Source organism: Trachurus japonicus, chromosome 4 (genome assembly GCF_045865225.1).
Source record: "Trachurus japonicus isolate A0001 chromosome 4, Traja_1.0".
Taxonomy (NCBI): domain Eukaryota; kingdom Metazoa; phylum Chordata; class Actinopteri; order Carangiformes; family Carangidae; genus Trachurus; species Trachurus japonicus.
The window spans coordinates 15,597,413-15,624,720 of record NC_140910.1 but is presented as its reverse complement, the minus strand read 5'-3'; the positions used below and the strand labels follow the sequence as shown (position 1 = coordinate 15,624,720).

Below are 27,308 nucleotides of genomic sequence, written 5' to 3'. Positions count from 1 at the left end.
TGTAAATTTGTAAATAATAGATTTTTTTTTTCTTAAGTGGGGATGACTCAAACTCTTCACACAAGGCATATCTCTTTCCAATGAAAGAGCAGCATTGATTATATAGTCAGAGGCTCAAGCTCACTCAATGTGTACACTGTTCAGCTGTGTGAAATCTTTACTCTCTTTCTCACACACACACACACACACACACAAAGCGAGCTTAGATTTAGGTGAACAGGTGTGAGGAAGGGCTATGGGGTCACTATCTAGCTCAGGTTGGACCTAGTAATTTAGCTGAACTGAGGGATTTGCTCCTCCCTGCTAAGACAGGCAATACAAAAGATCCGACTTGAAAGTGGAGAGGGAAGAGAGGGGCATGGACAGTTTAAGGAAGATGAAGGAGTTCAGTTGGCCAAAATGCCCACTTTGATTAATCTTTACACTTGCTCTAATTGAGCATGCATGTGTGCGAGTGTGAGTCCTTCACTTATGGCGACCGCAGTGAGATTTGTGCATGTGTGCATGTGTGTTGGGACATCAGCGTTTGAGTGTGTATCAGGTTTTTTTTTTTTTTTTTTTTTTCTCCATGTTGTAAAACTCTCCCTCCCCTCACACTCATTCCTCTCTCAAGACTGAATTTGCTTGTCTTCTCAGCATGAGTGTTTAATCTTTTCAGGCCGTTGAATCGGCCCAATGAATGAGTCCCCAGCTCCTTCTCACTAGTAGCCGTGGAGATTATTCTAAAGCACTAATCGTTGAGCAAACACAGCAGTGCTCTCCCATTCCTATTCTACACAGGCCACAGTATAGCACAACTTCTTCTTTCACTTCTCTTCACATTTTACGCCCTGTGTAGATTTTTTTGCTTTTTGGCGTACGTAGCCTAGATTTCTGCTCCTGAGAAACGGACCCCCTGACTCCCCCTTTGCAGCCATGGTTAAAAATGAACTAAGCAGAGACTGAGAGAGTTTTCTCTTATTTGCTCTTTTATAGTAAGAGAAGTGACATGTAATTTAGAGAGCATTATTTCCAACACTGTCCCCTGGAACCTTTTATGTTTGTGGCTGTGTTTGTTTTTTAATTAGATTGTCAGTAGGGAGAATCTGCCGGGCTTATATGATGGTGTCAATATCCTTGGATTTGGAGCTTCGTCAATATTGTCTGGCCCTGCCGCTACTAACCTGAACAGGCTGCTGGCATTTGGTGTAAAATAAATAGAGTGATTTGTCTGTTGTGTTTTCTCCATATCTTCGTCGCCTCCAAGAGAAGTTTTATTTACACCGCTCTGCATTTGATTTTGCGTGGTATTTGCTTTTTTGCCAGTTGTGGCCTCGCCATGGTCTGTAGAAGTCATGCTGCCTCTGCACCCCGTGGTCCCTCATGTCATTTTATGATCACATAATGTGAAAATATCTCCCCGCTAATGAGACACTGGCGCATGGGTTGGAGATCTCACCCTACACAGATCAAGTCAGAGCAGGGAGGATGGATGTTTTCATTTCAAGCAAAGATTATACTTTTAACAATTAATTATTTTTTGGTACGGCTGTGTATAAGCTTGCCATCAATATTGTAATCTTGCAATTTATAAGAGAGCAATCTAAATACATCTCTTCTCCAAAGGCTTAGAAAACGACATACTCATCTGTTAGCAGCAAACTATACCTTTTATTATGTTGTTTGCTTGAACACAAAGTCACCTCCAAATAAAACCAGTCTGTTGTGAAAAATGTCCGTACGATGGCACAGTATACTCACACAACTCTTCATCGACTCCACAGAGAAAGCTGCTGGCCATCTACCTCCACAACGACGACAGTGTCCTCAGCAACGTCTTCTGCTCCCAAATGATGTGTGCTGACTCCATTGTCTCTTACCTGAGCCAGAACTTCATCACATGGGCCTGGGACGTCACTAAAGAAGCTAACAAAGCCAGGTACAGAACCAAAGTCAGCCAGAGGGATGTGCAATTTGTTTTTCTTTTGTTCAGGTGACCCGTTGCTTGTGTGGCTGTGGAATTTTTCAGTTATGTCGTGTTGTATATTCTTCTCTGAACTCTGAATTGTGCCATCTCTACCCAGTATTGCAGCTATGGCATGAATTAAGACACAACTTCAGCTTCAGTAACACGTGGACACACAATAATAGCAATACCTTTGCCTTAAACTACCACTATGAAGTTTTGTTGATACTGTGCCAATCAGAAAATAATAGTGATAAGTATGTGACTTAATTAGTTTTCCTGTTGTTGTTATTGTTATCATTATTATCACTATCAGGCATTAGGCAGTTTTTTGTTTTGCTGACGATAGGAACATGAGTTGCAGTTTTAACATAATAGATTTATGATTTCTTTATCAGAACTGTTTTAAACCTGTCTAATTCAGTAATCAAATCAAACATGAATTATCTTGTAAAGTTGAATGTAGGGGTTTTCTCAGCCCTCTGAGTCTCATAATGGAGCTAGAGAGAAAACTGTGTTAATATCCAATTGAAATGATAGCCAGAATGATTTGACCCAGGTTGTTTGAAATTAAACTATTTCACTTTAAACACTGAATTAATTATCTGACCCTCACAGAGATTCAGAAACCACAATCAAACTGTGTATAATAATATTTCCTTTTCCTTGATGCAAAGTTTAGTAGAGCAATAATCGAACCTCTAAGCCCTGACGGCATGCCTAATCCTTATGTTTTATTTATGCCAGACTTATTGTCCTCTAGGAGTGGGCTGTTGCATAAATACGGACGTGTATCTAATAGACGGGATATCAGATGTATTTCAGGAGGAGAGCAGCTTGGTTGTATGCAGAAGAACCCTGTTACTTTGGAACATGCTGCTATGTATGCCAGTGTCTTTGTTTTTAATGGTTCTCATAGAGAAGGTCAATGTATTCATTAGTACCTTGCCCCATCCTGCTGCATACTCTTGGAATTGCTTTTTCAATTTCAGAGGCAGCAAATCTTGAGCTTCAAAGACTTGAGATGAGATCTTTGTTTTGCCACTTCAGTTTACAGGAAGCTTTTACAAAATGATCTAAAATTGCTAGTGTGGACAGAAGTCCGTTTGACACATAAACAGCGTTTTCACATCTATTCGCATTAATGTGGACATGTCCTTAATTGCCGGCATTCAGCTCTTACTCCATTGCTCACACCCTGCATCTCTGTCCTCCCATTCTCTCTTCAACTTCATTCTCTTTTTGAAGCTTGGAGGTTGCATGCTAACAAAAGGCGTTGTGTTTGCATGGTGAGGCCCCTGATTGGGCAATCTTGACTAAGCTGTCTGAATACGGGGTCAGTGGGAGATGAAGGACTCCCTTGGAGTCCAAACATCTCTATCTCTCCATTTATGCTCAGATAGCCTAGTGGAGCTCCAACAGTGTGTGTTGGTAATTGACAGGTCTGTCTAGCACTAGTTTATTACACGTCCCACACTACTACAGTGGACAACTCACACTAGATTTTTTTTTAATTTTAGATTTTGTAGAAAATACATGACACTAATTAGAAAAACAAATCTGACCTGCAATGTGTCACAGACAACCAGATCCCTGCAGGTTTAAGTGTTTGCCTGTGGACAAGTAGGGGTAAATGCAGACCTGCTGAGGGTTTGATTGGTTTTCCTCATAACATTGTGCCAATGACAAGCTCAGTTCCCTCCCACTTCCTCCCACATCTCTGCTACATCTTTTCATTCTCCTCATCTCTTTCCCAGTTTTTCTTTATGTTCCTTCTCTTTATCCCACTACCTCACCTCTCTCCCTGTCCCCAGAACCTCGAGAGTTAAGCCTGCCCTCTGGAAAGAGCTATTTAAGAAAGACTCGCACCTTGACCTCACCCCTCCATTATTTCTTTTAAGGAAATTCCCTCCTTCTTCATTCCACTCTCCTTTCTCTCCCATTGGCCTCCTTTGCTTTTTGCCCCAGCTGAGCCTTTTTATTGCACATTAAAAAGCAGGCAACATCTGGAGCTTTTCATCACACACAGCTAGTCACAGCTTTGCTGCTAACGCATGCATGCACATGTGCACACTCTCTCACTCACACATACGCTGCCTCTCTGCATTCTCACGCTCTCTGGTTGATCCAAAGTGACTGGTGATTGGCACCAATCGTGCAGGCTGTTAGAAAGGTATCCTGACTGCGTGTGTTTGATGAACCTGCTGCTATTGGAATGTGCCTGTTGCTTTGCTCTCTGTATTCTCACAGGCCTCCCAGTTAAATGATTAATTATGCATAAATGTAGTTCCACTGATTGGATGTCAGTGTAATTGTCACCCATGGGAAATGAATCTGATATATCATACAGACGCTGCACTTCTGTGGCACATGGCAAATATTAAAACTACCAGTAGATAAACACGCTACAAGTTAGATCAATTTATCAGTTTCCTACTTCTTCAAATCTATTACACATTTTATTCCATGGTAACATATCTGTGCAAGCACAAAGAAAGGTTTTAATAAAGCCGTCCATCTCTTTTGTATTGACAGTCAACAGTATACAATGGCTTCCCTGCCATTAAACACCTGTACAATAGCGCTGCAATAAATGTTATTGATATTTTTCCTCCTGTGGAAAATTAAATTTTTCACATTTATATAACACAAGTGCATCTCGATCTCCCTAACATAGGTCTTTGGTTAACAGATGGATTGTTTTGCTGGTGTCTGTGATGTTTCTATATACTCCAGATAAGGCTGCAGATAAGGCGATGTTTTTTAAAAGTCTCCACTAAGGAAAGTCCAGGATCTAATGGGAAGGTAGTTCCAGTGTCCTTGGTCAAGGTGTCACAGAAGTCGTGGCTGATGAGCTTCACCTTAGTACAGAGCCTGGGACAGTGCTGGAAAGAGCCAGCTTCTACACCACATCTAGAGCACATTTCGGACAATTCATGTTTGAATTTGTGTGGTTTCTGTGGGTTAAGGTAAGGCTCATGAAGGAAGTTGTAATTAACTAGTCTTTACCTGGCGTTAATAGTTGCTAACTGACTGTCTTGCGAGTTGCCATGTCGAAATCCCTTTCCCCATCTTGCTAAAGATTTATGGTTTTGGGGCTGCACTGAGCTGTAAGGGATGCAAGTACAGGTAAAAGTTCTAACTGAAGACATTAGTCGAGGGTGTTGCTGGCCAAATCATATTTACCGTGCAGTTGTTCAAAAGACAAGTCTCCAGAATTTGGTTATGAAAAGTCATGTAAGTTCATTTTATCTCACGTGTTTGAGAGTTCTGAGTCTCACACCACATTTGCGTTTTCATATTTTTAATGACCTTTAAGTGTAAATTAGTGTCATACCCTATAAGAGCAGGGACTAACCAATATGCAAACCTGTTCTGCACACTTGACTTCACCTCTTGACATCCTCCAATCTGAAAACATAACTGGTTTAGAGAGAGAACAAAATGTCATTTTCAAATCAAAACATGTCCATGTTCGCTCTGAAACAAAGTGTGTATGACACAGTGAGCTATCACTGCATCCGGTTCCCATACTTCACCCTCCCATACAGGTGGCTGGTAAAAATATTCCCTGCAGTGCTACTGTACAAGCTGGACTCATCAGCTGCTCAGCCAAGCAGCTGTCAGGTTTAACCAGTCTACTCATATCTTCTTGCACAAGCTTGATGTGAAGAAATGTGACGTGACAGTCCAAGGAAACATTTACTATTTTAGCTGCCCTGATGTGCAGTGAGTCAAGGAGGTGGGATGGGTGACAAATTAGAAGCTGTCAATCACATTAACCACTGAACCAAAGTCTTTAGCTCACATTAGTTGCAAGTTCCAGGCAGGTGTTTCCTCTACATTTAGTTACCCCTGAAGGTTTTTAAGGGCCTGGTATGGACCAGGCTACATTCTTCACCACGTTATGTTATGGCTGGATGAGACTGTGGTGAACTGTTCACCTCAGCTCCTGGAGAAGCTTGACTTCCTCCTGCTCTCCGTGCTGTGTCCGTGCTTGTTCTATAGGTGGATTCATTAGTGTTTCATATCCTGATTACAACATTTCTCCCATTCTGAGTGACAGTGCGTATGCAGCGGTTCCAGGCCAAGTTTCCACACCGAGCAGTTTTCCGCTGCGGCGATGGTTTTTGCTGTGGTGGACTGACTTCCTTTAGTTCTGAGATAGAAACCAAAGCAGGTTGGCTTGTGCTTAATGGGAGGTTTAAGATTGGATTACCCTTCAAGTTAGTGTCCATTGTTCCCTGGCCTTTCATTACAGGTTAGAGTTTCCCTGTGGGCTATTGTTATGGTCTGCCGTGGTAGAGGTCTAAACAGGGACAAATGTCAGGACAGAATGATCAGTAGGATTTAGGGTACCCAACTTTTTTTCATTGCAAGACGTGGGTCACTGAAAGTTCAACATTTGGAGAAGTTTTATTTTAATCATATTCCAATAACATCTTAAAGTCTGGTCTTCTTTGAGCTCCCGACCCTGTAGCTCCCCGTTGTTCACTGATCTTTCAGTCTGTAGTGTTATGATTATTGTTTTTAGGAAGTACCACTATAAACTCAAATAGTCAGTTTCACAGTTTGAAAAGTCTGAAAGTTGCTCCTGCAGCTTTGGCTTCATGTTTTAATGAGCTATACCTCCTCTCAGACAGCACCTCTTCCATCTATCTTCTTCCTCTGACCTGCTGTCCCTCCATCCTTTCCATTACTTCTCTATTTTACCAGCCAGTTATTAAAGTAGATCTTATTAAAAGGCGAGAGAAAAAGCTAATCTATATTTGCATTCAGTCTATAGCAATTCATTAATATTATGACATTTACAGGGAGCTTGGCGGGGCCCCGGCTGCCTGCTACCCTTTTCCCTCTCTGAAATGTTAATTTAAAAAGTTCTGTCTTTGTAATGGAATAAGAAATCCTCTCTTGCCCTATCAATTCTGGGTGTCTGGTGAGGAATACTAATTCATCTACGGTTCCAATTGAGATAGCATGTCACTCTGATGGAATAAGGAAATGCAGAATTGGTTTTAAAGTCCTTAATGCCACGAGTTGTGTGTATTTCTCTTCTGCTGCAGTCTCAAAAGCTGGAGTGTACACCTTCATTTCCATATGTTGTAAAAATGTTTGTACACATGCTTGTATGTATTTGTCTCCTTTATGTTTGAATTTATTTATTTTTCAATTGCAGGCTCTGAAATATGTGTTCACTTCCAAGAAAAACAGTGAAAGGTTTTTGTTTTTTGTTGAGTTTTTTTTTTCATATAAAAAAGTGAAATTTGTATTGGATTTCCTTCTTTGCTTCCAGACTACTCACCATGTGTACGAGGCACTTTGGAAGTGTGGTGACGCAAACTATACGAACATACAAAACAGACCAATTCCCCCTGCTCCTAATAGTCATGGGCAAACGCACGTCCAATGAAGTTCTAAATGTTATACAAGGTAATTTGTACTTCATTAATAGTATGACTATCAATACTTGTGTAGACAAATGCAAAAAATGATAAATGACACAGTGTTGATTGTGATTGTATGACCTGTTTTTTGTTTTGTTTTGTTTTTTAAAAATCTTCAGGCAATACGACAGTGGACGAGCTGATGATGAGGTTAATGGGAGCAATGGAAATCTTTACAGCACAGCAGCAGGAGGACATCAAAGACGAGGTAAGGTCTGAACAGGAAGCAGCCAAACAAACAAAAATGTTTTAAGTTGGTTTATCAAGAAAGAAATGAACGGGAGGTAATAATTCATATACATTAATTTGTTTAGGGTGTGGAATAGGAAGGCGTCTAGTACAAACTTAAACCAACTTAAGCTGTATGACTAGCTACATTTGGTGGCCTTATTTAAGCCAGAGCCAGTCTATTGTGTCCTGCTCAGGAGATGAATGGCAACATGTTAGGGCAGATCAGACTACATTGTTAAACTGTGGCATACTTTACTCCACTAGAAAGTGGACAAACATACCTGACAGATACCCTCCTCCATACAATAATATGAGGGAACAGTGATCTTTCATGTCATAGACAGGAATCTGGGACAGTATGACAGGGAGGTCTCTTCACAAGACTTTCACCTGACCCCTCTGCACGACTTACTGATATTTCAACACAACATCAAAGAAGAGAATGAATGTCATACTAAGTGTTTTTTGTTCAAGCAAGTTTGTTTTTCGCAGAGTATTCACATAATCCTCCAAGCTCTGTTTTTCTCTTTCGTTGTAGTAAAATATTTTTTCATATTTTGAAATTTAGTGTAGTACAGTCGCTATAGAATCACAAATTAAGACTCATGTTTTAATATTTCAAATAATAATGAATTATTAGTTAATATGAAGATTTGTGTAGTTAATGTTGATCTGTGATGATCCTTCCAGGTGTTTAGTTCTGTGCAGTGTGTCAGTTGTGAAATGCTTCGTCCCTCATATTCCCACACCCTCTGACATTGTCGTGCCTCTTTTTTGACTACTATATCTATAGATGACACATGTCATGCCAAATTATTAGTTTTACAATTAGTCAACCAAACTGCCTCCCTAACAATGTTAATCCAAGAGCCACAGCACAGAGTTGTGGGAACAGTGGTTAAGCAGTAAATCTTGTCACACACACACCCTTAGGGTTTGGCTTTTTCTGCAATTGAATGACAGCTATTCTCTGCGTTGTTGTTGTTGTTATTGCTACAATTCTCTGGCTTTATTGTGAGTTGTCACACTTCAAAAAAAAATTAATAATAAGTAGTGACATGAAGTATTTGGAGCATGTGCATGTGTCAGATTAAACTGTGAGTCATAAAGATGATTGTAGGTTCATATGTGAGGTTATGACATTTTATTTAACCAGTTGCAAAAGGATACCTGAGTTTTAGTACAGATGACAATCAAAGTGATACATGTCAATACATCAGTTATAAGCAAGTTTTTCTACAAAGCCGAACCCCTTTTTTTTTCAGATGACAAATAAGTTCTCAAATGTTTGATGTTGTCTGAAGAAAAGCTGCAATGCACAAATGGTGCCTAAATTAAACTGACTAAAATTGGCAACATTTAGATTTACATTTCAGCAGACATTTTGTGCCAGCTTTCACTACTTAACAGTTCCAAAATGTCTTGTGGACACATTTCACTTGATACCAAAAGGACTGACGTTCAAAACTTAGGCCCGTTCACCCTGGAAGACTGATTTGCTTCACTTGGATGCAATGTATATTGAACTAATTATGTGGTTTTGTTAAATATAAGATTCTATTTTGACACTGTAGGTTCTTTTCTTACAAGGTGACTGTGTTTTGTGCTTTAAAAAATTCAAATATTTTTTTTCTTCTTCTTCTTTCTATTATATTTTCTTATGTCACTTTCACAACAACTGGGTTGAGATCTGTCAGAGAAATAAGAAATTAGATTCGCCATAGCGTAAGAGCAGTGAAGCTGTTCTATTAAAGTGTGATAATTACCCAGGCATTAGAGGCCAGAAATAAATAGCATGTAAGTGATGATGAGAGCATAATGTTCTGTGTGATTATTCATGATTAGTACCAATAACCACAGGATTTAAGTATATCCTGCGTCTGACAGGACTCATTCCATCTTCAGGTGAACTCAACCTTGACACAGCACCAATCCCGTCTTTGCTGTAGCAACTCTCAGGCATTGTTGAGTTTCCTTCTCCCTCTTTTTTTTTCTCTTGTTCCTTTTTTCCACCTCGACCCTCCAAAGGCAAACTGAGACACGAACACAGACACCCACCTAACCCAGACATTCCACTTTGACAGTGACTTTTGTGTCTGTCTGGAAACGGAGCAGCTGGGCAGCCACACTGTGACTTCAACCAACCTTACTGACTCGCCAGTCATTCCTATGGTTGTCTGTGTTTTAGCTTAGTACTTAGTAATCGGCTGATTACTCACTGCAGGTTTTGTGGTCTGCATCTGTCAGCATCGGGGGCTATTTCCTTTGCTTTTCATGTGAGCAACCGCCAAAAATAACCCATGTTGATTTTGGGGATAAACAGCTGGTTTCACATAAGGCTGTATATGAGAAAGAGCAGCGCTCTAAAGCCAGTAGCTCGGTCAATGGCACCAAACGTACATATCCCAGCATCAGGGAGTATGAAAGGTCCACAGACAGGACTGCTCGTATTAAATTCTGGATCCTCTGGCTGTGGAGTGACAGTGAGACACTGGGCCAAAGTATTCATAAAAAACAAATCAGGTTTAATTTGCCTTAATGAAAGTAGCTTTAATCTAAATTTAACTGCAACTCTTTCCATTATTTGTTATTTGTGAATAATTATTCAATGTTTGACAGCTTGAATTTCTGACATCTGACTTGATAAGCCTGTCATTACCTCTAGAAGACAGCATGTGTATCACCAACTTGATCGGTAGCCAAGTTATAGATGCAGAAATCTCCTTCTGTTTTCCTCCGTAGAGGAAAATCACATTGTTTAAGCAGACTCATGGTAAATTAACATTTCACTTCATGCCTCTGGTTCACAAAGGGCATTCGATGCAGATGGTGAATTGGAAAACATTTTACAACAGCACAGAATGAGTATTTAACATGAACTACTCTGCAACTTTGTTTGCGTGACTCAGGGCCGGGCCATTGAAGGTTGCCACTTTTGATGTTTTGTCCCCGTCTGCCATTCTTTTACAGTTTCCTTTCAATGTTCGTCTATTATGCGGGTCAAAAGCACAAATGTATCCTTTGCATTTTCCGATTGAATGCAACAATACACACTGTCCTTTTGCTTAGCCACTGATTGGCTGCACAGTAGTCCTCTGATCATCACAATAAGCTTACTTCGCCATATCCGGGCTGGCACACAGCATGGGCCTTCAGAAAATGGAAAACTAATGGCTGTGCACTGTTAACACAATGGGCACTCGTATTTAGTCCCAGTCTTTATAAAACACTTTGTAGCCACAGCAGGTAGAAAGAGAAAGGCCGCCTTTCCCCTTCCCTCTGTACAAACAGGAAGCGAGACGCAGAGTGAATGAAAGAGAAAGGGACGGTGAAACTGAGATGAGGAAACATAAAAGAAGCTCGGGGTCTGGTAAATGACAGCCCCGTCATAATGAATTCCCCTCTGGTGCTACTCTTTCATACCTGGTGTTTGTACGTAACCACACTTGACATGCTGCATTTTTCCTTTTGCTCGATTCTTTTTGGCTCCTCAGCTTAGATGCTTTGTCCCCGTGTATCCTTTATTGTCTTGTTAGCTAATGGGCCCCGCTTTCTTTCTCCCCTCCCTCCACCCAGGACGAGCGTGAAGCAAGAGAGATGGTGAAGAGAGAACAGGATGAGGCCTACCGTCTGTCTTTAGAGGCTGACCGTAAGAAGGTATTTAAAAAACAAACAAACACATTTTCCTCTACCACATCGTTTATTATTATTTTTGTTGCATAGCACCATTATCACTGCGGATGCTGTTTTAAAGTAAAAACCAAAGGGATTTAATAATAACCATATTATCATGTGTAGAGTAGACATCCAACTGTACATAAGACCAGTTGCTTGGTATTTTATTTAATTTTTTTGAATTAATTTCAGAGTTTAAACACTTTAAACATTCATTCAATTTGCCCATATAGCAGCCCAGTTGTCTGAACACAATCTACTAAAATAGAGACAGTTTAAGTCACTGCCTTGATAATCAGTTAGTAGGAAGTTACTGTTCCAGTTTTGGAGACGTCAGTGCCAAGAAAATGACATTTCTCTAATCATGAGGATGATATCCACAATGACTAATCAAATCAAAGTGACAGCCTGTGATTCACCACACCAAAATTAAGGGTTGCACGTCACTCTGTTTGATTGGCTCTGCTGTCACATTGATTAAATTCCTCTCCTGTCATTTTTAGAGAGAAGCCCAAGAGAGAGAAGAGGCCGAGCAAGTTCGCCTGGAACAGATGAGAAAGGAGCAGGAGGAGGAGAAGGAGGTGAGAAGACAGCCATGTACACGCCGTACTCACACTGTGCAAGTTTTCTCTTCAATGAATATTCCATCGTTATCATCAGTACAAGGTGGAAGAGTGAAATGTTTCATCAGTGCAGATTGTGTTGTTGTTTTCTGTTTTGTTCTCACTTTACCATGATAAGTCAATGGGATTGAGGTTTTAGTGAAGCCTGCCAATCAGTGAAGCGTGTGTATTGTGGGTGAACAGGCATAGAGCGATTTCAGAAGAATGAAATATCCTAATTACTGTGAGACCTTAGACCTTCCACACACACAGTTATTGTTCGGTTTAACTTGCTTTACGTTGGTATAGCACACAGCCTCGTATTGAAACCCAACTGAACAAAAGACTCAGGCAATTCATGTACACTGGCTTGTGCACAAACACACACCTCCCAAGCAAACACACACATTCACAGGAAAACAATTATTGTATGTGAAGAGGGGGGATAATACACACGCATACACATACACATACACTTGGAGACACACTACTGACACACTGTCACGCATACAAGGAAAACAATTATTGTCTGCTAGGATGACACCATTGTTGTAATACAGTCTATAGTAATACAGTGTAGTCCTCGGTGATTGTTGTTTACCCAGCAGCAGAGAGCCCCGGGGCGCTGCGTGGTATCGGGTGACCCAGCTTGTTCAGGTGATTCGTCTCTTAAGTTAAACAGACAACAACAAAAGAGCCCTGGACCTGGCCTTCTTAATTATATCACTGCAGTCCTCTAACCAAACTGTGTGCACGCTTGTGTATTTTAAACAACAATGGCCATCGTGTTTTTTTGTGCTTGCTACCCGAGCACCACAGCGCTAGTGTTGTGCTTGTGCTACAGTCATAGATGTACATCCATAAATCTGTCAGAATGGCAACATGATATTTTTAAACTATTGTGAAAATTTGGTGGTACACATAGAAATTATTTGAGCAACATCAGTTTGCTTGGTTATTATACTTTTCTTTGCTCATAGTCACTGCATACAAATGTAATACTCTACTGTATATGATATAAACAACACAGTTTACAATTTATACTTAATTCTTGAATCTGGCTATCATTATTTACACTCTATGAAGTTTTAGAAACCTGATATTAACCTTGAACATTTGTTTTTTACTTGCATTCACATATTAATAACTTTAGATTACATGACAACTGCACCACCTCATCGAGACAGCTCACTGAGGCTGCTGTTTTTTTTTTTTAATCATTCCTCCCATAAATGTTAATACATTATCCTTTGCAACACTGACTGGCTTTTATTTAGCCACAGGAAGTTATCATGGACAGACTGCCACACCACCTCACCCCTGACCATTTGTGACATTTTGTAGTGTTCAAACATTGCAGTGATGTTGGGCTCTGGCTATAAAGGTGAATTTAGTGGCCGTGTCTGATCAGTTTTGTTGTTAATGTTTGTTGTTGACAGCTTTCAGTCGAGTAGAGTCTGAGGAGACAGGAACCTTTTAGTGTATCTGACAGAAACTACAGACACAACAAAAACATCAGTAACCACCGGAGAGCAGACAATGCTAGGGGGAACGCTTTCTCTGCGATTTTGTGCCTTTGTGCAAAGAAGAGCGGTGCTGGTGGTGGGGTGCATGTGTTTCATGTGTTTCATGTGTTTCATGTGCCTGTGTGGCTTGACATTACTATTCACCTACTTCAGAGGGTCTTAGCATGTAGTTGTGTGGCTGTCAGGTGCACCTCACCCCCCCCGGCTCCACCTGTCATGTGTTTGCTCTCTGTGGTTAGTGGAACAGAGCTGGAGAGGCAGATAGTCGGACAGAGAGATGCTTCTGATTGTTTGTGTGGATCAGCTGGGGACCGAAGCTCGACTGGAAGTGTGTCCTGTGGTTTTTTTTTTTTTTTTTAGGGACGCTACCATTCACGTGTGTGGGTGTTTGTGCTTCTGTCTGTGGTCGACTCTCTGTCTGCATTTATATGTCCACCACCACCGCATCCACACTCCTGTCTGTTATTTGTGTGTGTGTTAGTTTGCCCCATGGGGCCCCTTTAACTCAGTCAGCATCAGCTCTTATACCTGAGGGAGCTGATGGTGGAGCGGCACGTGCCCTACCCTGCCCACCCAACACCAGAAGCTGCTAATGAGCTACTGTTGTACACTCTTATGAAATATAATTGCATTATGGTGTGTAAATAAAACCGGGGCGTGTTGTCACAGCATATGCTCCCCGGCTGGCCAAACAGGAACAACAAGCTGTGGGGGGAGGAGGGGGAGAGGCGGAGGGAGGTGAGGGGCAAGAGCAAAAAAGAGGAGGAAGGCTCAAGGGAGTGGCTGAAGCGCAGTTTTTCAGAACACAGGAGAGCTGATTAGCTTTGCTCTGCAAGATGACAGTTGATTGTTGTCTCTGTGCCAGTTAAAGCCGCCGTAGACCGTGATACCAAAGTTCGCGCAGCTGTAAGATTTTAGCTCTTATGAAACAACTTTGAAGTGTCTGTGGCGGACACTAGTGAGATAATCAACAGTCTCCATCTCAGATTTCCCAGTAAAGGGGGCTGAGCAGCAGTAAGACGGCATGAAAGAGGAATACTCTTGGCTGTTTTGAACGTATTGAAATGCTGCTCCGCAACCTGCTAAGCTACATCAGACTTTAGGGAACAGGGTGAGACACAGGACAACTAATTTAATAACATACTCAGGACAAGAAGATCCTTTAATTAATGTGAGGCAACAGTGCTGTAATCAGACTCTGGGAGAAAGTTCTTGGCTTGTGTTTCGTACTTGTTTGGACAGTGTGCCATCATCTTCATAACTGCCAGTGTTACTGTTGAGTCTTCGGTTTAAGTTCTCAGAGAGACATTTTATAATTGCACTCGACTGACTATCAGATTTTTTATTTTTTTTTCATGTATAGGGGAGGATTGTATGCACATCCTGGTGTCTTTTCTCTCTTGCACTTATATATTTATAGTTTTATAATAACAAATAACTTTTAATCTGAAATACATTTGTTCTCATTTGCATAAGCACCCCACTATTTTTGTCCTTTTAGCCCAATATTGAATTTGTCTAATTATGAACCTATTATTTCTGGCTACCTGTCACAATATTAGTCTTACTGAGTCTGGTGTGAACAAACTGTAAAGAAAGAAAAAAATCAGTACTTTGTAATGCTAATAGGCCTGAGAACAAGATCTGCAGCACCAGTGATGACAGCTGCATCTCACTGGCACCTGTATGTAAACATGCCTGCCCTCAGTCAACACTCAACACTGTGAGGCAGTGTGTGTAGAAAAAGTAATTAAGCTGTATATTATTCTTAATTTCTTAAAATTTCCTCGATTAATATTTGTGTAGCATGCAACGAATAGCGTGTGCATAATTTAGTGAAGTGAAGAAACTGTCAGATTTCCCAGAGTTGGAGAAAGAGCACTTATCCAGAGTGATTTCTGCAAATGTGTCTGTTTTATACTTATACACAGGTTGCTCGTTAGCATAACATAAATCTTGCCAACTCTCTGGTAATTATGAAGCGTCTTCAACATTGTCAATGTGCCACACTAACCACCATACTGCATTTCTCCCACTCTCTTCTTTCAGGCAATCCGCCTGTCACTGGAGCAGGCCCTACCGCCAGAGCCCGCCGAGGAGGCTGGAGAGCAAATCAGCAAACTGCGAATCCGCACGCCAAGTGGCGAGTTTCTGGAACGGCGTTTCCTGGGCAGCTGTAAGCTCCAGGTCCTCTTCGACTTTGTGGCCTCCAAGGGATACCCCTTTGAAGAGTTCAAGCTCCTCACCACCTTCCCTCGTAGAAATGTGAGTGGCGCAGCTCGACACGCACTTGTTTTGTCCTCTTCTGCTCACATGTTCATCTGCACACTGAAAAAGACAGTAAGGCCCAACACATCTAGTCTGTTAAATTGCACATATGAAGGGGTAAAGGCTTTTTTTTTTTTTTTTTGTGACAATTTTGCACCCACACAAACAAGTGCTAAATTCGCCCTTAGTGCAGAAGAGTAGCAGCAGGTTATGAAGTGTTCTTGGCCACAGCTCACATCTCTGCTGGAGAGATCCACAGCTGTAATTGGCTTTTCCGTTTGGGCCTGGGCTGAATCTCAGGTGGCAGCCGTGTGTGGAGAGCAGCAGGGACAATAGTTAAGACAATCTGTTGTGGCTGACGGACGATTTAGTTTTTCTTGTGTTTTATCACAGTTGTTTGCAGTGTTTGTGCGGCGCAGCAGCGCCGGTGCGTCACTGCCTACGTTTCCTTGTACCTGTGATGGGGGAAAGTTAAGCCAAGTGTTTATCCCTCCACCTGTGCACATGTATTATTCAGTGAATATTAATTAGTATCAGTCCATTGTGAATACAGTACACTGTGACTGCGGGTAGGATACAGTTGTCAGCACTAACAGTAGTATTCTCTATGGCTCTTCCGTTGACACCAGGCAGCACTCCGTCAGCTTCAACCAGTCATTAGAGGGCTTGGTCGCCGCGCTCCGTGGTAGCGGGCTAATGAGCTCTGTTTTAACTACCAGTTTAATTAGCCATGCTGCTGGAAACAAAAATGGGATTTCCATTAATCAAGAGAAGAGTGCATGTGGAGGGTGGGTGGTGGTGTGGTTGTGTAGAGGTGTGTGTGTGTAGGCTTGCCCAGGCAGTGTGCCATCTTAGTCTGTAGAGACTGCTGGGGCAAACACCTCAAACTAACACACACGTTAACGCGTAGCTCACACTCTTCATTTCGTCACAATCACACACTTCAACACATGCACAAATATTTTCAAGTAAACACATGCCCCGCTCACAACTTTGTCACTTAAAGGATTCACAGTTGTCTCTTTATAATCAAGAGTAAACATGTGTTTGAGACAGAGATAAAGATGTGTCTGCATCGCAGATGAAATTCCGGCAAAAACAGGATGGGAGGATTAGAGGGGTAGAGAAGCGAGAAGAGGATGGTGACTGCAGAACTAGTCGAAAAGAGAACAGAGAAGACAAAAGCTTAAACAAAGAAAAGATTTAATCAGAGAAACAGTCTGAAAGAGAAAGGGATATAGAAGACAAGTGGAGAAGATATTAAAAAGAAGAAAATGGGAGATAATTCCAGAAAACAGAAAGGCAAGAGATTTGGGGAAAGAGAGGAGGGAAGCAGCTCAGTGGTAGTGCCAGTATGAGGCTGTGAACACAGGCCCCTGTCTAATCCTCCAGCTCTGTGTTGTAATTAAATGAGAGGGAGCATAGAAAGCCTCCATCCCGTCCAGACGCTCTCACTGTTGCTCTGCCAGGATCAGAGGATAGAGGATAGACCACTATTGCATTTGTAATACTGCACAACTGTTGAAACCTTCTTTCCCTTTTCGAGTTCTCTGTGGCTTTGTGCAGTGTCACTCTTTCTTTTGCTATTTCCCTCCTCTTCAGCCTGCTTTATTTCATCTCCATTCATTCAGCTGTACCACAAATTAGTGGGTCTACGCAGTCCGACTTGAGAACATCCAGTGAATTTTCTTTTATCAAATGTTTTGGTTTAAAAACTACAACATTATTGACAAGGAGAGAGAGCTATATTGCGAGTCTGGAAACAGATTTATTCTCATTCTCATTTGTTAATCAACATCTGAGACTGAGATAAATACACGAGAAACCAGTTCAGATGTCTCTGATTCAGGCTTTTGCCACCTTCCTGTAGCTTAGCCAATAAGTGTCTATTAGTCTCCAATTTTTGGACTCAGTCTTTTCCTCAACATTTGGTATCAGTGGCTTATCTCTTCAGCACTACAGCAGGCCTTACACTGGCTTCATTTGTACTAGGCTTAGCCGTGCTCAGGGAACTAACCCTTTCTCCGTTTCTATCACTGTCAGCGAGTTTGAAGAAGGGAGGAGGGGGGACTTTTAGTGTTTCAGTTTTCAGCTTTTCATTCAAGAATTTCCACCATTTTCTTTGATACTTGTTGAGCACGAACCGCTGCTGAAAGTCCTGAGGTCTTCTTCCCTCAGCTTGCGGCGAACATGTTTAGACTGCCGGTATAATAATCGACAGTCTGCTCTTCCTGCCTGGCTGCTCATAGACACCCAAACACTGTCAGGGCAGCGTATTATTTTTCTCACAGTGATACTGTACTCTATTTCACCCTCGCTTAATCCTTCTTCCAGCTCTGTTAGTGAATTTGCCCAAATGATTCTTAGACAAAACCTGAGATGCAGAAAAAATAAACAGTGGCGCAGGAGAAGCTGTGTGCTGCACTGCAATAGATTTTACATCTGTTATACTGGTGTGTTTTGTTTTTCTTGTCCCACTATCTGACTTGTTTTCACAGGAAGGAGAAGGGTAGTTTATTTTAAAAGTAGTTTCATTCAGAGATACCTCAGGACTTTTTCCTCTAATGTTCCCCGCAGATCTCAAACCGAACTGTAAAGACACCCACACTACACATGATGTTAGGCCACATACACAAACTACTGTCTCCCTACACACAGAAATGGGTTTAGCGTATTGTTACCTTTTTCTTCCTCTGTTAAAGGTGGAGCGTTTCTCGGTGCTCAATTTAAACTTGAGTTTATCACATTTACATCACAACCAGTTTAGAAGTCATTTGTGGTTGATGTGCAACTAACGAAGAGATGTGAAAGCTCCCCCGCACAGACTCTGACAATGAACTTCTCATTGAAGCAGGAGACGTATTGTGTCTGGTAGTTAAACTTTTTCTTAAATAGTTGCATATTCATAGTGTCGTAGATATTGATGGGGGAGAAGTGGATGTTGTCAGACACAAATTATTAATAAGAGCGAAAGAGAATTTTTTGATATAAGACGCTGCACCTTTTTCCACCCCCCATCCTCCCCCTCAGCCCTCTCCATCTCCTCTTCTGTCCAGCTTTCCCTCGCTCTGTCTTCTTTTTCCCTCCTCTTTCCCTGTCTTCCTCCCTCTTTACCTCCCTCCTTGCACAGTCCCCATCTCTTGCAATTATACTTTTGTTTTGCTCTCCAGTCTTTATATTCTTCCCCATGTGCATTCTCACTTTTTTTCTCCTCCCAAATCCCCTTCAAATATATTTCTTAAGCATAAACTAGTCGGTCTTCATTTACTCTCACTTCACTTGCTCTCTCGTTTACTCTCCCATTTTTCTCCCCCCCACCCCCTCCCAGTCTGTGCAGCGCATTTCTCCCTTTGAAGTGCCGTATTCTGGTCTGTTCTTTTCTGTTCACGCCCCGGCGCTACGTGCTGTCAACGCTCCTGGCAGCAGATAATGATCTCCCACTGCTTTTGTAATTGGCCAAATAAACACTTGACAACACTAGTTTAAAACAGACAAGTTATTTGGTTTTAATTAACATAGTAGGGCCTGTAATGGCTTCATTAAAAATGCGTTATTTCAGCTGCACGTTTGATTATATTGGAAACGGACATCTCGAGGGCCTGTGTTTATTTTCCCTTTCTTTTCTTTCATGGCCGAGCGTTGCTTAGTGTCGCCGCCTCTGTTATATCAGTGTGTTTTATTCATTTGAATCAAGTGACTTACAATTGTGGTATTTATTTTAAACTTCACGTTAAGTGCTAATTATGTGGTTTTAACAGTGGTGAAATCTGCTGTTTCGATAATGCCAAATACATGGGGTTGATATTAGCTGATTATTTTATGTCATACAATTTTTCATAAGGAAAGAAAGATAAAATATCAAAGACTGCCGAGAGGCACCATCTGTCTTTTTAATTGGTTCCAGTTTTAAAATTAGGCTTTTTACCGCCGAGCTTCCAGATATTGTATTATCTATTTAGATTTAGCTTCAGGCAGAGTTCAATTCAGTTTTTATTCTGTTAATTTATGTATTCTTAATTAACCACTGGAAAACCTATTCTTTTCTACAAATACTATTTAGTCAGATGAAAATCTTTGGAAATTAATTTCATCTTTTTAAATTAGTCAGACACTTCCCTAATTCAGCTGATTGATTTGATCTAAATTGGCCGATGAAAATTATATTGACTCAAGGTTAAAAACAAACTGCAAGCAGAGAGCTAGATTGTGTCTGTCTTATGTATGTATGTATGTATGTATGCATGGCTGTGTAGGCACAGGAGGGGAGAATATGGCTTAGACAGAGCAGAGGAAAAACAACAGCTTTGTTTGTTGACAGATGCCTCCATACTTATGGTCTGTTAATTGGATAACAATGTAAACAATCACCGATGGCGCCCGTCTCCTGTGTCAGTGTGGCATCTTGTTTCCCTACTTTCTTTTTCAGAGTCAGATGCTGCTCTCCCCCCGTTGTCTCTCCCTGGTGCACCACGAGCACAAACTCTCATCCCGATTTCACTCACAGCAACAACACACATCCACACACAAGCTTATATGTAGTCCACAGACACATGACTGCACACACACGCACACTCTCACTCACACACACACCTGCTCCACCCCAAAGCCTCATTTACTCCTACCTGATGCTGTGGTGTCATAACAGCCTGTCGGGTTCATTAGCATGGCAGCCATTTGCGACGCGCTGCTCCTGAGGTGGGAAAAGGAACGCAGCAGCCCTGTTGGTCCTTTTCCCCACCGTTGGGATGGAATATGTTTGCGGCAAACACACACACACACATACACATATCCTCATAAAAACAGGCACACCATTTTACCTCTCTTTATGGTGCCTTGCTCCCCGCTGTGCTATGAGGCAGTTGACTAGGTGATGGGCATAAGGTTGATGTGGCAGCCCCTCCCTGTCCACACCGGGCTCCCCAGGACCCCGCTGAGAAGTCAAGAGTCTAAATGACACGTTGAAATGAGGACATGGAGATGAAAGACATGGAGTCGAAATGCACATGGGTGTGACATTTCCAAACTCCCTTGGGAGATGGATAGGTTGTCTGATGCTGATGTCACCTTTCCCTAATTTACTTGCCTTCTTGTTTTGTTTTTTTCTTTTCTCACCCTTTCCTCAGCATCTTTGAACTTAATCTAATTTGACAGATTGTGTAGTGAACACAAGGTTAAATGTTAAATCAAAGTGTTTATATCTCTGTTTTCAGCTTCTATAGTAGGAGTTAACACAGGCTCTTTGTTTGTCGTGCACAGGGTTTTTATTCTTCAAATCAATGCATTTGATTGTTAAAACATTAATAAAACTGATAAGGCGCTTACAGGGTGGGCGAAGAAGGTGAAGCTGGTGGTTCGGTTCATGGTCAGAGTTCACGTTTCTCTCTCTACAATAGTCTGTCTCAGGCCGATCGCTGTGCTTGTTGTGAGGCCGACCTTTGCCGCGCTGGGCTTGCCCTCCGACCTTCTACAGCAGGTACAGCGAGCCTGTTAATTATCCCGCTGCGAGGTTAGAATAGGAGCCCTAATCAGAGGGGCTGACGCAGCAGTCATCAGATAAGCCCCGGACACATCTTGGTGTCACACCACCTCGCCCATTCAGCCCAGGTGTTAGATTGGCCCGATGTAACTCAACCCCTCTGGTGATTAGCTCACATAAGCTAAGAGGCCCACAGGGGTGGTGGGGGTCGGAAAGAGAGTCAGATTGTCCTGTTTAAAAAAAAAAACAAAAAAACACACAGGTCAGACCCCCTTCGTGTCAGTTAACTCGATCAGCTCCGTTGTGGGTGGCACTGAATTATTCCTGTGCTTTTAGACAATAGCTGTTGTAGTACTGGAAGGAGATAAATGTTTCTCTCCTCTACAGCATCAGCTACGTTCCTGTTCGACCTTTGTCGCGGCTGAAATTAGTCATTATTAACCATCAAAAACACACACAGTTCTCTCAGTCCTTGCTTCTCTCTCTCTCTCTCTCTCTCTCTCTCTCTCTCTCTCTCTCTCTCTCTCTCTCTCTCTCTCTCTCTCTCTCGCACACACACACTTTTATAACGTGCACTCTCTCCTGTCCTGTAACCTTCATCAGTTTGTTCTGGACCCCGGCCTTTCCATGAAAACAAACCTGATGGTCCTCTTAGGGAAACAAAGCTGGAGCTGCTCAGATTACTACCCAGTCGTTTTTTTAAAACAAGATGTTAGAATAATACACACACACACACTTTCATTGAACTCTGCAGTAAAGGCTGGATCCCTGGGCCATGTTTACACTGACAGGAATAAATCTGAAAATATAATTTAGGTAGTTTAGATAATACAATTAAACTGACTTTGAAAAGACTTTATGACTTTATGGCTCAGCAATTGCGTTGCCTTTGTTGACAGGAGCAGGTTAGAGCTTTGAATTTAGCACTAGCAACATTTCTCATGGTGCTGAAATTATTGTTGTTTTGAATTGGTTTGTTAATTGGCAGGATATTGATTTCAAGCAAATGTAATTGTTAATGCAGTGTTATTTTATTATTTATTGGTTGCATTAAACCATTTGGTCAGTGATGGGCTAATATTTTCTCCATACCCCCACACCTTGTCTCTTCCCAGATCACCCAGTTGGATCCAGGGTCGACTCTGCTGGAGGCCAAGTTGTTTCCACAGGAGACGCTCTTCCTGGAGGCTAAGGAATAGGAACTGGCCCCTCCGATAGCTGAGAGGACCCACTGATGAACTGACTGATGAACTGGCTGGACACACACACTAGTCACCGAGCATGGGCCCCCTCCTTACCCCCCAAAACCTCCCCTCCCGGTCTGGGCCTACAATGCACACACACACACACAAACACACACACTCACCAACACACAGCGATACACGGTCCTCTCTCTCCTCTCAGACATACATAAATACACTGGCATGCACATCCAGTGACACAAAAGTGCAAGTAAGCTTCTCTGCCCTCGGCCTGGTCGTGGTACATGAATGCGTTTAGTGTACACGTGTTGCACAGAGGAGCAAAGACAGTATCATAAGCACACAGCCAAACATTCACCTCACCCAAACCTTCTCTCTCTATCTCTCTCTCTCTTCTCTCTCTCTCTCTGACTCTCTCTTCTCTCTTCTCTCTCTCTCTCTCTCTCTCTCTCTCCCTCTCTCTCTCTCTCTCTCCTGTCACACACTTAACAAATCCACGTTCCCAACTGCTGTCATGGTTTTCCTCTCACAACAGAAACACAACAAACACCGTACGATAACAGCATTGAGAGACTGAGCAGATAAATCTTTGTCACAGGAAAAAAAAAAATCAAACAAACAAAAAAAAAAGAACAAGGGCTCGGTCCCCCTTGTTTCCACATTCAACACACCAAGGCTGCTTTTTTAGAACATGGTTTTTGTGTTTGAAATCCAAAAAAATGCTAAAAAATAAAAAATAAATAAAAATAGAAAATAAACAGCAAGAAGAGACGTTGCCCTGGAGATGTCTGGGCTGTCTCATCTCCACCTGTACTATCCCCTTAACCTTTTCCCCCAACTGCGACTTCCCACCCCCTCCCTCCCTTCCCTCCTTCACCCCACCCTCCACCCCTGGCCCCCTCCACCCGCTGTCTGCCACGGGGAATGGGACGTGATGGGACACCCACAGCATCTGCTGTGCCCTCTTCAGTCTCCGCTCCCCCTGGTTTTAACATCCTCTGCTCCACAAGCCAATGGATTGCTCAGTTTTCAGGTTTTTCTTTTCTTTTTTTTTCTCTTGATCCTTTTTAAGTTTGATGCTGTATTAGTTTTAGTTTGATATACATTATATAAAATATATGAATATGAACATCAATTTGTCTCGACCAGAAATCTGTTGAAATATTTCATGATGGGTACACACACACAACCACATGTCTTTTCAGTCTGTTCAGATGATTTAACATGCGATCTTTGAGATTCTCTACAGCAAGTAAAGGTTTGTTATGAAGGGCATATAAACCTTGAGTAGATGGAAAAACTGGATTTTCACATTGATTTCTGATATAAAATCATCTTTGATCATATAAATATCTATTTTATGACACTCCTGTGGAGTATGAGAGGATAACGGTTGAACATTTTTGTAGCAAGAGAAACCTACATTTGACATTTATATGTGTTTTTGTGAGTTGTTTGCTTTTACCCAAGAGATACCACAGTGCTGCTGGCTGCTGGAGATCATAATAACCATGACGTTCCTGTTGATGTTCAGCTTATTGACGACAACCAGTTGTAGGTGACGACACAAACCAGCCTGATGTCAGTCAAGTTGACCTGAACCTGGAGCCAGTCGGGACAGTTCAGCCTCAGCTTGTACGCAGATTAAAGTTTAGGTATGCATCATCACATCTCGGTTGCCACCGACAGACCTTTTGTATAGTTCTCTTAACAAATGTTTTAATATTCTCACCCGCTTGCCACCTGGTAATATCAGCCTCACCGCAGCTAATTTCCTGCCTTCAGCAAGGAGAGATCACGCAGGCTTAGCCCTCCATCTGTAGCAGGGCTCCTCTGTCAGCTAAAGGCAAAGTTTGAGAACCCCAGCAGAGCGACGCGCCACACAGACAAACTGCTGCTCATCAATAAACAGGTAAGCAGATCACAGTGGTCTGGCCTAAGCTGACCTATACACACTGAGGTGTTGAGATGGCATTTCATAGATTATCTTTATGTCTTTTTTTATCACGTTTGACGGTGTGCGCTGACAGGAGGTGTGGGAGGTGACAGAGAAGGAGGGATTGCATGTGATATTTCAAGTTCCTGACATTTTGGAGGAATCATTGTTTTCTTCTCGTGTTAAACATGAATCGACCAAACAGTGTTAAAGACGACATGATACTGAAATTCATTTTTGCTGCTTTTGGAGGGAAACAGAATAAATACAACTTAAAATTATAAGGACAGTGAAAATACTAATATTCTGATGTTTTAAATGCTGACTATGAAGCAACAGCTGATATTTAGTCATTTCTAATTAAAGACGCCTGTACATAACAAAGTCAAGATCAAAATCTGTAGAGCAAAGTTTTCTGATTATTTCACTAGAAATAGGAAGCAGTGTCACAGCTACTTACATAACAAAGCTTATATCAGAAAAAGTGTTGAAATAATTCATAGGCAGCTATTAAGATTAATCAATCTACCATTGTAAAATCGCTGTACAACCCTGACACAGGTCAAAGTCAGACTTCTGTGGTTATGCTTTTACTTTACAGAACATTTTACTAGACTAAACAAAACTTTGGCCCTTTAGGGGAGCAATATAAGACCTTTAGTTCCTGTGTACTTTAAATTTTCCTCATGAACTGGATTACATTGATCTAAACTAAATGAGTGAAGAAAACTAAATCTGATGTTTTGATTCTGTAGTTTTGAAAGGGAATTCTGCAATCTTCAACTTAATCCTTGTGGGTGAAATAGACAACTATCTCATGAATCTTACTTTGTGTGTCGTCATCAGGTCCTGTGGTGTTAACTGATGAAAGTCTGACTCTTACAATGTTACAAGGACACTGGGAACCATGTAGTTTCTGGGAATTTCTAGTTGAGGTAGTTACACTAGTGCTTTGAAAATACTGGGACTTCTCGTATGAGTCGTTTGTGTTACACAAGCACGCTGGAGTGTGAGTGTGCATCGGCTGCTTTCTCTGCGGCTGTCTTGTTTCTCACGCGAGGAATGAGTCGACTCTAATGTGCTCAGCCAGCCACACTTCCCCAGGTTTGACCAGACATGAGATGTTGCTGAAGGCACTGAGAGACAGAGACAGAGAAACACTGCAGGACAAATCCTCAGACTGTTTGAGTCTCTGTAAAAATCTACTCAGGGAGTAATATTCAACACAACAAATAGAAACACTGCTTCTCAACAACTGATATTTGTATTTATATGAAAAGTTAAGAAAAAAACACTTCACATCAAACCTGTATTTCTTAATAAAAACCCAGTTTTCCATGAGCTTTGAAAGTACCTCAGTGAAGAACCACTAGTGAGCACAAAGCAGATTTTTATTTTATTATTTGAAAAGTTCTTAACCAGTGTGTGACTTCAGTGTACTGTGGCAAATTGCAGCCTTTTGAGAGATCCACCATGGGAAACCACCGACGTGGCCTTGTCTTTGTTGAGAGATGGAGGGATGAAGCCCGCTGCAGTGGCATAAAGATGACAAAGGTAACATATTATAGATTTTCCATCAGTGACACTATTCACTGCGATGTGAACGTTAAGAAAACTCAGTCAATTCACTTCTGATTTCAGTCAACACAGTAGTTTTACAGCAGGTCCAATTCACCTGGTGTTTCTCTTTACCAAACTGCTGACTCCTATCCTGAGGAGTGTTTGACTCTATAATGGTTTTAAAAAGTTATTTCACCTTGATAGAAAGTGGTGCCTGTCTAGTTTGGACCCTTTTACCACCAACACACAGTGATGTTATGATGTCCCTTAATTCTAAGACAACTCTGAAAAGGCGTCCTTGGCAGATGAAACATTCGTGGATGACATTTTAGTGTTGCTGCGCTGTAGTTGGCCGTGCTGACACGTGCAGCTCGGGGCGAGGGAGAGGTCAGGGCAGGGCCAGGAGCTCAGTGAGCGTGAAAAACCGGGTGCGTTTATGCAAAGAGACAGACAGGTGCATCTCTGCTCGTCTGTCAGAGTGTGTCTTCCTCGGGGAACTGTGTACATAGTGCAGCTCCTCTCAAGTGTGAGATTACAGTTTCTATCACGCAGCTTTTTTGAACGTGATGTGCACAGGCATGTCTCTCCGTGCTGCTGCGGCCCGTGATGGTGATGGGGTCGGAAATGTCAATGAGACATAATGATATTCCTCTTTATACCTGACCACACTTGTCATTAGATGTTTTTGTTTCACTGGAAAGAAGTCATCAGGTTTAAACTGTGAGAGGAAAGACAAAATTAAAGAAACTTATCTGAAATTTCAGAGAAATTTGGTGAAATGTATGTGTTACTTTTTATGAACTCTTTCACATGATAGACATGACCTATCCCAGTTTTTGAATAGATAAGGCAAGGCAAGGCAAGGCAATTTTATTTGTATAGCCCATTTTTACAAACAGTTTGTCTCAAAGGGCTTTAGTCCCCTTAACAAAAAGAAGTCATGGACCACACCACTTTTTATTGAGAATAATTAGTTGATGCATTTACTGCCTCTCATTTATTTGTTGATCAGTGTACTAATTATTTTAAGGTTAAAGGATTTGCTGCATTTTTCTTTCTTTCTTTCTTTCTTTCTTTCTTTCTTTCTTTCTTTCTTTCTTTCTTTCTTTCTTTTTATTTATTCCAACCAAGGCAATTTCACAATTTGACAATATCATCACAACATTTCTTCCATTGGTTGGAAGGGAGCTCAATTGAATCTTGTGTTTTTACCTCAAAACATTGAAATTGAGAAACTAAAATTAGCATTTTCACACTTTAAAAAACAAAAAGTTGTATAGAATATTTAATCAGAAATTATCACTTAAAACAACTTGAAATATTAAACTTAAGGTACTTTGTATTGGAGAGGACACTGGTGTGTTTGGACTCGGTGTCAGATGAGCTGCTCTTTGACATGTTAGTCAGTCTTGGATGTCTCAATCAGTGTCCAGACTCCGTCTA

General features: G+C 41.5%; 1 protein-coding gene across 1 annotated transcript in view; it reads left to right on the top strand.

The window, feature by feature from the left end:
• faf1 (Fas (TNFRSF6) associated factor 1) overlaps positions 1-23,127 on the top strand; it is a 59,571-nt gene extending 36,444 nt beyond the window's left edge. Inside the window, exons 13-19 of the mRNA XM_085774250.1 lie at positions 1,764-1,918; positions 7,239-7,375; positions 7,509-7,597; positions 11,197-11,277; positions 11,799-11,876; positions 15,473-15,688; positions 22,283-23,127. Of these exons, the coding sequence (XP_085630376.1) occupies positions 1,764-1,918; positions 7,239-7,375; positions 7,509-7,597; positions 11,197-11,277; positions 11,799-11,876; positions 15,473-15,688; positions 22,283-22,366 (840 nt within the window). The 3' untranslated portion in view covers positions 22,367-23,127. The remainder of the gene's footprint in view (positions 1-1,763; positions 1,919-7,238; positions 7,376-7,508; positions 7,598-11,196; positions 11,278-11,798; positions 11,877-15,472; positions 15,689-22,282) is intronic.
• The last annotated feature ends 4,181 nt before the right edge of the window (positions 23,128-27,308 follow it).